This window comes from Lathyrus oleraceus, chromosome 3, assembly GCF_024323335.1.
Source record: "Lathyrus oleraceus cultivar Zhongwan6 chromosome 3, CAAS_Psat_ZW6_1.0, whole genome shotgun sequence".
Classification (NCBI taxonomy): domain Eukaryota; kingdom Viridiplantae; phylum Streptophyta; class Magnoliopsida; order Fabales; family Fabaceae; genus Lathyrus; species Lathyrus oleraceus.
The window spans coordinates 507,213,778-507,225,940 of NC_066581.1; the positions used below are offsets into that span (position 1 = coordinate 507,213,778).

At 31.2% G+C, this 12,163-nt stretch overlaps 1 protein-coding gene and 1 long non-coding RNA gene across 2 annotated transcripts in view; both read right to left on the bottom strand.

The window, feature by feature from the left end:
- Nucleotides 1–10,988, bottom strand: part of LOC127128431 (uncharacterized) — an 80,944-nt gene extending 69,956 nt beyond the window's left edge. The window contains exons 1-2 of the mRNA XM_051057726.1: nucleotides 10,851–10,988; nucleotides 10,722–10,753 (exon numbers count right to left, since the gene is read on the bottom strand). Coding sequence (XP_050913683.1) covers nucleotides 10,722–10,753; nucleotides 10,851–10,944 — 126 coding nt within the window. The 5' untranslated portion in view covers nucleotides 10,945–10,988. The remainder of the gene's footprint in view (nucleotides 1–10,721; nucleotides 10,754–10,850) is intronic.
- LOC127128439 (uncharacterized) lies at nucleotides 8,016–8,445 on the bottom strand. Its single transcript, XR_007805901.1, has 2 exons — nucleotides 8,312–8,445; nucleotides 8,016–8,204 (listed from the first exon to the last, which is right to left on the bottom strand). It is a non-coding gene; the product is annotated as an uncharacterized LOC127128439 (long non-coding RNA).
- Nucleotides 10,989–12,163: the final 1,175 nt, after the last annotated feature.

The window sequence follows — 12,163 nt, forward strand, 5'->3', positions numbered from 1 at the left end:
TCAGCGTGGTCAGAGCACGCGTGGACACGGTCAAGGAACCTAGGCCAATGAATATGCCAACGGAGCGCACATGCAAGCGCCAGCAAGAAAATTAAAACAAACAAGTGCCATATGAAGGAATCGAATGCAGGACAATGAGGTAAAAGGTGCGCTACAGTGAAGCCCTAGGCGCTGAACCAGAAGCGTCTGCCACTATTCACATGCGGAGGTTGACGGTGGTTTCCACCGTCTTCCTCGTTGAGACTGGCGAAGCTACAGTAGCTTTCAACAAAAAAAATTCCAGAATCATGCATATTTTATATCAATCAAAAGCTTAACTCATGCACATTCCAAATCCAGGCTCAATTAACATTAATTCTTCCTAATAAGAACAGATCGAAGCAAAACAGTTTGATCTACAAAACTTCCACTCAGCATAACTCACTCAATACTCATCCATTTCAAATTCTAAAAGCATCAGGATTATCAGCATCAAAGGATCTATCTAATCATGGCAATAAAATGAAGAAAGGTGATGATCGAATTTTAACCTCTTGAAGAACAGCGAAGTGAAATCGTGGATTCAAGCTTTCAAAAGTGTCCAGATCTTCTCCTTTACTCTTGTTATGAAGCTTGATGTAGAAATTGATGCTTGACACGGCCTGGATCTAGCTCAAATTGCAACTTCCATCTTCATGTTCTTGAGCTTGTGCAGCTTGATATTGGCTCCAATTCTTCAAATCAATAGCCAAATCCTACTCAATGACACATAATGAACACGATTCTACAATAAAATTCATGTGCTATATGGAGAATTTTGAAGTTTCAATTGAGAGCAAAAATGGAGGGAAAACCAATTCTAGATCTAGAATGTGAAAACTGATCAATTCTGTTACAATTAAGCTTATATATCACATGTTAATCACTTTTCTAATGATAATTAGGCTTGGCTAATGAAAGTTTAATGAAAAATGAGGTGTATGACCAAATTGCAAAATTCACCTTATGCATGTCAAAATGGACGTGAATAGTACACATGCATGGCTCAAATGCTCTTAAAATCAACCAAGGAACACAATGGCAATGGAATTAAGTTCATGTGATGCACCAATTTTAAATTCTTCATTTTCCCTCCAAAAAGCACATGCATGGCCAAATGATCATGTGAGATTTTTTTCATGCAATGCAATGATAGATTTGGAAAATATAGGTCATGAGAAGCAATATGCAAAAAGAGTGGCTCAAATTGGAGTTTTGGATCAAAAGTTATGGCACTTTGAAGTTTCATGCACACTTGGTGATCATTTGCTCATAACTTCTCAACCCTTCATCAGATGCTCATGATCTTGGACTTTTTGAAAATGGGAGAGAAAGATCTTCAACTTTCATGTTGACCAAAATTTCATTTGAAGCTTCTTTGATGTTGGAAAGTCAAGTTGAATGTGGTCTAAAAACTTGCCATTTTTGGAAACTTGAAATTACAGGTCACTTTCCACTTTCAGAAACTTTTGCCATGACCTCAAATTCTTCAAGATATGTGTTTGACATGATGAATAAGCCTCTTTTGGACATGAATGAAGTGTCTCAAACCATTTCCCCACCTCCTAGCCCTCAATTGACTGTCAGTTGACTTGTATGGGCCCCAGATGACCTGAAAATGCACTGATGACTTTGGACCTCTACCACTTGGTAAAATTGCTTCAAAATGAACCTTGGCTTATACAAGCTCTCTAGAATAATCATGTGGCCTTCATCTCAAGGAAAAACTTACTGAAAGAACGACACTGATTAGGGTTGACCAGAGGTCAAAACCCTAATCCAAAGGAACCTGAGCATGAACAATGAACCCCTTGAGGATGACATAACCATGATGATGGTAACATATCCTTGCAAGCAATATAATACTCAATACCTTTGAAGAACCAAGAATCCCTGATGAGATGCAAAAACCTCAGATGGTTGATCATCAAGTCATGGAAACCTTCAGGCTTGAATTATGTGACATCTCCCTCTTCTGAAAAAGACTTTGGAGGATGACTTTATTATTTCCACATGATATGCAATATGCAAATTCCTAATGTCCTAAAACATGAAATGCAATATGCTAAACTAGTCCCAAGAAGAGGAGGGCAAATTTTGAGGTGTTACACACCCTTAAAGTCCAGTAGTAATTGGCATCGATCCATTAGAAGTTGGTTGTAACCAATGCTTACGGTCTAAGTCCAACTATTGTTGACACCTACATAGAGTTGTATACCCCATTAGGCTTGATGTTTCCTAGAAAATCAGATATGGCTCTTTGTTCTAAGGAATTCCCAGAATTGTGGATGTCATTCTTGTTCTTGCTTGGTTCAAGTTGTAACTTGTAGTTGATGCATGATCAATGTGAAATGATTTCACCCCTGGTTTTAATATGAGATTTGGAGACTTTCTTATGTTTGAAGTTGTTTCATTTGAACCCTTTTTCATTTAGTTCTCATTTAGGTTTTTATTTTGATGTTTATGCTAGTTTTTGACTTGAGAATTGACCTCAAATTTTGATGCTTGATTTGTGTTTGCATATTGATGTTTGTATGACATTTTGGAACATTTTTTCTTCTGTCCACTTTGCATATTTGGGTCCTTTTCATTCCATTTGTTTTTATGTTTGTTTTGACTTAGTTTTGGCATGTTTAAGTGATACATTGTATGATTAGAACCATGACTTGTTTGATACTCATCATGAATGCAATCCATGAACATTATTTGGTTTCCATGTCATTTTTCTTCATTTCATCTTTCAGAAATTTTTTGATATCATGTTCATATCTTGCACCTTTGGTTCAATTTTCAAGCATTTTGTAGATTAGGGTCTATACCTTGCTAGCATGCCTTGTTTTGATTCCCATTTTGTCAACTTTCATGATTAATGATGTGTTTCAATTGAATTTCATTCTGACCTAACCATGTGTCACTTCATATGTTAAGTGTTTTTGCATTTTGACCTTTTTTCCATTTTCATCTCATTTTGTTTAGAAAGCATGTTTAGTTTGCATCCCATTTGTGACTTGTTTTGATAATCATGTTCAAATGTGCCTTTCCTTGCATGAGAACAATACCCAAAAAATATATGACATTCTGGACTCATACTTCTCCATTTCATCTTTTAAAGTTTACTAACAATTTTGACTCTATGTTATAGTTTAAAATTTATTAAGTCATTGCATTAGCATTGTTTCTCTTCTTGTTACATTCAAGAGCATTTCATTCAAACATGGTGAAAAAAAATTGCAAAGAAGAAGACCCAACCCAAATCAAGTTAGGCCAACAAGAGACCAAGATATAACTCATCTCTTCATTTGTTTATTTTCTTTCATTTTTCCTTTTATTTGTCTTTGAGATTCCATGTGTGGAAGGGAAATATCACCTTAGGACTAGTTTATCTTTCTTGCTTTTCAAAGTGATGTAATAAGGATACTATAGATACTATGTTTAGATATGGGTATGATACTTTGCACGAGGGGTAGGTTATAGGTTGTATGTTTTAATTCCTTAAAACTAAAACCAACCCTAATACCAACCTTTCAAATCTAAAGTTACTTTCTTGCATGAAAGAATTTTCACCATCCTTTGTCCATAACTTAGTAAGCCACGCTTTTTACAGGTCAAAACACTTTTTAAAACACCTAATAAAGGATTTAACCTAATCAAAGATTAAAAAACACAAAATTCACTTTACTTTTGACCCCCGCATTTACTTGGTCCATATACCAAGCACCCAATCAACGTTGTAAGCCGATTGTCTTTTTAGCCTGCAGTTAACCGGCCACAAGGGTGGACCACAAAAGGGAAAGCAAGAACAAAATTATGTATAATGGACATTCTCTTAAATGAGAAGGAATATTATCACTTTCTCTAATATAATCAACCAAAATAAATAAAGTGGCCTTTTAGGTCAACTACGAAGCTTTGATCCCTCATTGCACTTGGGGGATACGTAGGCATGAGATGTTCACACAAATCTTTGCAAGCATAATAAAAAATACAAACTCAACCTTTCCTTTTCTCGTTTTGAACTCACTTATTCACCCTTCTTTTAAAACCCATAATAAGGCAAGCAATATATAATCAATGGTTCCCTTAGAGTACTAAGGATGCGAAGGGTGCCTAACACCTTCCCTTCACATAACCGACTTGCTTACCTAGATCTCTTTCTTAGGGTTTTATCGATATTTTCCATTTCCATGTTTCTTTGGATACAATAAAGTTTGGTGGCGACTCATGCTTTAGCGATTTCAATTTGAGTCAGGATAACCCAATATCTTTCATTCAAAAAAGATCCCGCCGCGACAGATGGGACCAATTTTAATCTTACCAGGTGCGAGAGAATCTTTTGTTGTATATTGTGATGCTTCTAAGATGGGATTAGGTGGTGTGCTTATGAAAAATGCTCAGGTTATAGAGTATTCTTCGAGACAACTGAAGATTCATGAGAAAAATTATCCTACCAATGATTTAGAGTTTGTAGCAATGGTTTTTGTGCTTAAAGTTTGGAGGAATTATCTGTACGGTTCAAGGTTTGAAGTTTTCAACGATCATAAGAGTTTAAAGTATTTATTTGATCAAAAGGATCTAAATATGAAGCAGAGAAAGTGACTAGAATTTTTGAAGGACTATGATTTTGAGTTGAGTTACCATCCTTGTAAAGCTAATGTAGTAGCAGTCGCTTTGAGTCGAAAGTCCTTGCATATGTCACCACTGATGGTTAGAGAGATTGATTTGATTGAGTAGTTTAGAGATATTAGCTTGGTGTGTAAGGTGACACCAAGAAATGTTATGTTGGGTATGCTGAAGTTGACTAGTAGTGTGCTAGAATAGATTAGGGAAGGTCAGAAGTTTAACTTAGGATTGATTGAACGATTGGTGTTAATCAATCAAGGTAAGGAGGTATACTTTATAGTAGACAAGAATGAAGTTATGAGATTTTGGAAAAGCGTTTTTGTTCCAGATTTTCCAAAGCGTAAGAAGAGAATTCTTGAAGAAAGCCAAAGTAGTAGTTTGAGTATTCATCCCAAAGCTACTAAAAAGTACCAAGAACTTAAGAAGATGATTTGGTGGAAAAGTATGAAGAAGGATGTCTCTGAGTCTGTGTATTCTTGCTTTACTTGTCAGAAGTCAAAGATCGAGCATCAGAAGTCGTCAGGATTGATACAACCTTTAAGTATTCTTGAGTGGGAGCGGGACGACATCTCTATGGATTTCGTGGTGGGGTTTTTCGAAGACTGCGAGAGGAAGTTATCCAATTTAGGTTGTAGTGGATAGACTGACTAAGTCGACGCATTTTATTCTGATAAATATCAGTTACCCATTGCAGAAGTTGGCAGAGATCTACACCAGTGTGATTGTGAAGTTGCATGGTATTCCTTCGAGTATCGTTTGAGATAGAGATTTGAAGTTCATATCAAGGTTTCTAGGGAGTTTGTAGGAAGCCTTGGGAACCAAGATGAGGTTGAGTTATGCTTACCATCCGTGGATGGATGCTCAGACAAAAAGGATCATCTAATATTTGGAAGACTTGTTGAGGGCTTGTGTCTTGGAGTAGGGAGACAGTTGGGATACTTACATGTCTTTGATTAGCTTTACCTATAACAACACATTCCATTATAGTATTGGAATGATACCTTTTGAAGCTCTGTATGGTAGAAGGTGTATGACACCTTTATTTTGGTATGAATTAGGAGAAAGTGATGTGGTTGGACCACAAATTATTCAGTATACTACTCAGAAGATTAAGATGATTCATGAGAAGATGAAGGAATCATGGAGCAAGCAAAAGAGTAATCATGACAAGCGAAGGAAGGAACTTGAGTTCTAAGGGAGAGATCATGTATTCTTGAGAGTCACTCAGGTTACTAGTGTTGGTCATATGTTGAAGTCTCGAAAGCCCACACCTCATTTTATTAGGGGAGAAGTGGCTTATAAAGTTTCCTTACCACCACCTCTTTCGAACCTTGATGATGTTTTTCATATGTCTCAACTTCTGAAGTATATTCCTGATTTATTTCATGTGATCCAATTGGATGATGTTAAAGTGAAAGAGAACTTGACTGTTGAGGCATTATCCTTGCAGATCGAGGATCGAGAAGTGAAATATCTGAGAGGTAAAGAGATTGCTTAGGTGAAGGTGGCGTGTGGAGGATCTTCTGGTGGAAGCATGATGTGGGAGCTGGAGAGTCGGAAGTAGGAATCTTCTCTAGAGTTGTTTCCTCCAAGTAATTTTCGAGGGAGAAAATTCTTTTAACTGAGGGAGAGTTGTAACACCATAGTTTTAATTTTAATATGATTAGTATTATTTTAATATTATTTTTTTATAATTATTTAAGTTTTGATATGCTTTTATATAATTAAAGAGGTGTTATTTAATTATTTTATGGTTGAGTTTTTATTAAGAATTAGTTAATATTTAAATTAATTAAGAATAATAGAAGAATTAGAGAATTTGTGGTTTCCTGGAAAAAACTAGAAATTAATTAAAAATAAAGTAATAAAGTGGAATTAGTAAGAGGTGGGGGTGAGAGGCGTTATGAGATTTATTAAAATGAGGATTAGGGTTATTTTATTTAAAATAGAGAAGTTAGAAGGAAAAATTGGAAATGCATGCTTTTGTTAGGAAAGAGGCAAAAAGAAACCTAGGAGAGCATTGAAAGAGCAAAGGAAATCTCAAAAGGCGAAGTTCATTGCTCTGCAATTTTTAAGGCGATGGGGGATTACTCATATATGGATGACTAAATAGAGGGATAGCGAGGGTTCCCTACCCTCTTGTCTTCTCCCTTTTTCCTTTAATATGTAATTGATATTTGTGGTCAAAGAGCGTTTGGGCAAAATCCTTTGAGACGATCGATTGATAAATGTTTCTTTTTATTCTTTAGTAATATGATATGAATTCTCATTTGATTTGTACTCTGATTTGATAATCCTGTTGATGTCATATTGATGCCTTGTTGATCGTAATGTCCTGTTTGTGTATGGAGGTTGCTTGTGAATCGTAGATCTGTTTAATAGGATGAATATCATAAAATTCAAAAAGTAAAAAAGTAGGAAAATGTCAAAATTGAAAAAAAAATCGAGAATCGGGGGTGTTGCGTCAGAAACAACGGTTGTAGTACGTGAGAGCCGCGGCGGCGCGGTGCACGGTCGCGCATAGGCGGAGTCGTGACGCAGTAGCGCGATATGTACGGGGCGCGTAGGTGTATGCAGCGGTGCGACAGGTGTCGGTCGTTCGACCCGAGTCAACGGGTTGACGATGGCGTGTTTTGCGGTTTATTTCAAAAAAATTTAAATAATTTTGTGTTTTTGGTGACTGTGTGTTGACAATATTAGAATTAAAGATAATTAATCATTTATTATATTTAAATAGCTATGAGTTGACTTTATTGATTGTGAGGTTATAAAATATTAATATTATTGAAGAATATTATTCTTTTTATTGTTTTTGGAATAGCTTTTGTTATATGCTCTCCTTTTATTTATGTTGTGACAATTTCTTTTATTTGCTTTATTACTTTGGAACTTCCTATACATGTTTTTTTTGTTCGTACTTTACCATACTATTTTGTCTATCAGTTAATTACAACCATTATTTTTGTTAAAGAACTTTGACTTTTATTATAATCACATATAAAGTAACACAAACGGATGATTGTGATGTATTGAAAGTGTAAATTTTTTTACACTAACAGTGTATAACAATTAATCTCATTATTAATAATATTTTCTCACTAAAAAAACAAATTGCAATTTAGTATTAATTATAAATTTTAATAATTCTTTTAAATATTTTACAAATAAATTAATAAAATACATTAATAAGTGATTAAGGATATAATAAGAAAAAAGAACGATGATATTAAAACTAACACACTTTATTACATTTCTCCATTTTATTTTATTTTAAAGATTTATTTTGTGCTTGTTAAATCACTTCTGAGTTTGTCATTATTCACTCAAACATCAAACTTTAAGATATACTAAAAAAAATGTAAGTCCGAGACCCAAAATATAAAACCTCATACAATAAGATGTGAGGTTATTATTTATCAATTTTTCTTAATTATAAGCAATCATCTTGACTTACAAAAGAGTCATTATTCTGATGCCCATTTAATCCACAAACTATACAACATGAGCATGTGTGTGTATTAACAGTAGTGTCACATCTACAACGACGAGCCTGAGCACCTTTAAACCTTGCATTAAATTCAGCATGAATAACATTATAGAAAAAAATATCAACAAAAAAAAAATATATATAAAAATAAAAATAATAATAATAATAATAATAATAATAATATACCACATCCATAGCTAAGGTTTAAGAGAGCAATCAAAGCAGCAACAAATAGGAGAATGCTTCCTAGCTTCATGATGTTATTAACACACTCAATAATATCAAATAGAGCTTTGAAAATGTAGGGACAATGTAAGAGAAATGGAGATAATATAATATATATATATATATATATATATATATATATATATATATATATATATATATATATATATATATATATATATATATATATATATATATATATATATATATATATATATATATATATATATATATATATATATATATATATATATATATATATATATATATATATATATATATATATATATATATATATATATATATATATATATATATATATATATATATATATTACTATATTCACTTATATTAATAATCAATACCTTTGACTTTAATTATAAAGTTATATCTATGAATTTAAAACTACTACAAGAATTGTTAATTTCTTTGGTTTTATAAAGAGACACCTGTATTTAGATACTGATAGCAACAAAAAGAAATCCGTTTTAAATTATGAAAAAAATGTTTAAAAAAAAACTAGTTTTAAAATATTTTTATTTAACTTATTCATTAAATATGCCAAATTACCAAAGTTTAGAAATTATTATATAGGACAAATTATATTATTATTTATGTGAAAGCTTAAATGTATTAATAAAATATTGATTGTACAGTTTGTTGCGTATTTAAATAATATATTAAAAATATTGAGTTTTTATGTTAACACGAATACAAAATATTTACCACACTTTATATTTTTAAATGTCAACTATCATATAATATAAAATAGCATTAAATATATATTTGTGGCTCTCCTAAATATTCTAAATTTTTATTTTTAATTTTTTAAAATATTTTTTTAAAGAATAGGCCTTTTAAAATTTTCATCCACACTTTTGATCTCTTTATAAAACAGGCCTTCTAAAATTTTTATATTTAATTTTTAAATTCATTTTTAATAAATCGAAAGACTAATTCACATCATATAACATAAATACACATTATTGAAGATTAAAACATAGTTAAAATTGCAATCTATCTATATAAAGATAATGTATTGTGATAAATATCTTCTTATCTTATATTCTAATTCTGCCGCATCACCAATTTGAGGGTATTTTTTTTCCAATACTTGCTTTTCGCAAATAAACCATGCTACATGTTACTTTGCAATTACAAATTACACAACCAAACCATACTATTTGTTACTTTGCAATTACAAATTACACAACCAAACCATACTATTTGTTACTTTGCAATTACAAATTACATGTTTTTGTTGAGAATGTATTAAGTGTGAGTAGTGGGGATAATAGTCCCACATTGATTGGAAATATGGAGACTTGAGCATTTATAAGTGAGAAAATTTACCCACCTATCACTTTAAGGTTTTGGGTGAATATGTGGTGTGTCTCTCACCAATCAAATGTGAGTAGTGTCGGTAATAGTCTCACATTGGTTGGAAATATGGAGATTTGAGCATTTATAAGTGAGAGAATCCATCCACCTATCAATATGGAGATTTGAGCATTTATAAGTGAAGGAATGCACCCACCTATCATCTTAAGGTTCTGGGTGAATATCCTCACCTTTTCTTTATATATGAACCAATTAAACTCTAATTCTAACCAAAATGATTGTCAAATCAATCAAATTTGTTGTCATTATTTCACACCACCTTTCAACTTTCTCATCCTTCTCTCTTTGACACATCTTCCATTAAGAGAAATTTGACTTTTATTATAATCACATATAAAGTAACACAAACGGATGATTGTGATGTATTGACAGTGTAAATTTTTTTACACTAACAGTGTATAACAATTAATCTCCTTATTAATAATATTTTGTCACTAAAAAAACAAATTGAAATTTAGTATTAATTATAAATTTTAATAATGCTTATAAATATTGTATAGATAAATTAATAAAATACATTAATAAGTGTTAAGGATATAATAAGAAAAATAAACGATGATATTAAAACTAACACACTTTATTACATTTCTCCATTTTAAATTTTTTTTAAAGATTTATTTTGTGCTTGTTAAATCACTTGTGAGTTTGTCATTATTCAATCAAACATCAAACTTTAAGATATACTAAAAAAAATGTAAGTCCGACACCCAAAATATAAAACCTCATACAATACGATGTGAGGTTATTATTTATCAAATTTCCTTAATTATAAGCAATCATCTTGACTTATAAAAAAGTCATTATTTTGATGCCCATTTAATCCACAAACTATACAACATGAGCATGTGTGTGTATTAACAGTAGTGTCACATCTACAACGACGAGCTTGAGCACCTTTAAACCTTGCATTAAATTCAGCATTGCAGTCACGCTAAGCATGCAGACAGTCACCACTCAGTCCTGTAATAACCTTAGGACAGAATTTGATATTGGGTTCTATACCTACATGAATAACATTATAGAAAAAAGTATCAACAAAAAAAAATATAAAGAAAAAATTAAAATAATAATAATAATAATAATAATAATAATAATATACCAGATCCATATCTAAGGTTTAAGAGAGCAATCAAAGCAGCAACAAATAGGAGAATGCTTCCTAGCTTCATGATGTTACTAACACACTCAATCATATCAAATAGAACTTTGAAAATGCAGGGACAATGTAAGAGAAATGGAATATATATATATATATATATATATATAATATAATATATATATATATATATATATATATATATATACCTTTGACTTTAATTATAAAGTTATAGCAACAAAAAGAAATCCTTTTTAGATTATGAAAAAAAAAATTTAAAATAAAACTAGTTTTAAAATATTTTTATTTAACTTATTCATTAAATATGCCAAATTATCAAAGTTTAGCAATTATTATATAGGACAAATCATATTATTATTTATGTGAAAGCTTAAATGTATTAATAAAATATTGATTGTACAATTTGTTGTGAATTTAAATAATATATTTAAAATATTGAGATTTTCTTTTAACATAAATACAAAATATTTACCGCAGTTTATATTTTTAAACGTCAACTATCATATAATATAAAATAGCATTAAATATATATTTGTGGTTCTCCTAAATATTCTAAATTTTAATTTTAAATTTTTTAAAATAACTTTTTAAAGAATAGGCCTTTTAAAATTTTCATCCACCCTTTTGATCTCTTTATAAACCAGGCCTTCTAAATTTTTTATATTTAATTTTTAAATTCATTTTTAATAAATCGAAAGACTAATTGACATCATATAACATAAATACACATTATTGAAGATTAAAACATAGTTAAAGTTGCAATGTATCTATATAAAGATAACGTATTGTGATAAATATCTTCTTATCTTATATTCTAATTCTGCCACATCACCAATTTGAGGGTATTTTTTTTCCAATACTTGCTTTTCACAAATAAACCATGCTACATGTTACTTTGCAATTACAAATTACACAACCAAACCATACTATTTATTACTTTGCAATTACAAATTGCATGCTTTTGTTGAGAATTTTTCAAGTGTGAGTAGTGCGGATAACAGTCCCACATTGATTGGAAATATGGAGACTTGAGCATTTATAAGAGAAAATTTACCCACCTATCACCTTAAGGTTTTTTGGTGAATATGTGGTGTGTCTCTCACCAATCAAATGTGAGTAGTGTGGGTAATAGTCTCACATTGGTTGGAAATATGGAGATTTGAGCATTCATAAGTGAGAGAATTCACCCACCTATCATCTTAAGGTTATGAGTGAATATCCTCACCTTTTCTTTATATATGAACCCATTAAACTCGAATTCTAACCAAAATGATTGTCAAATCAATCAAATTTGT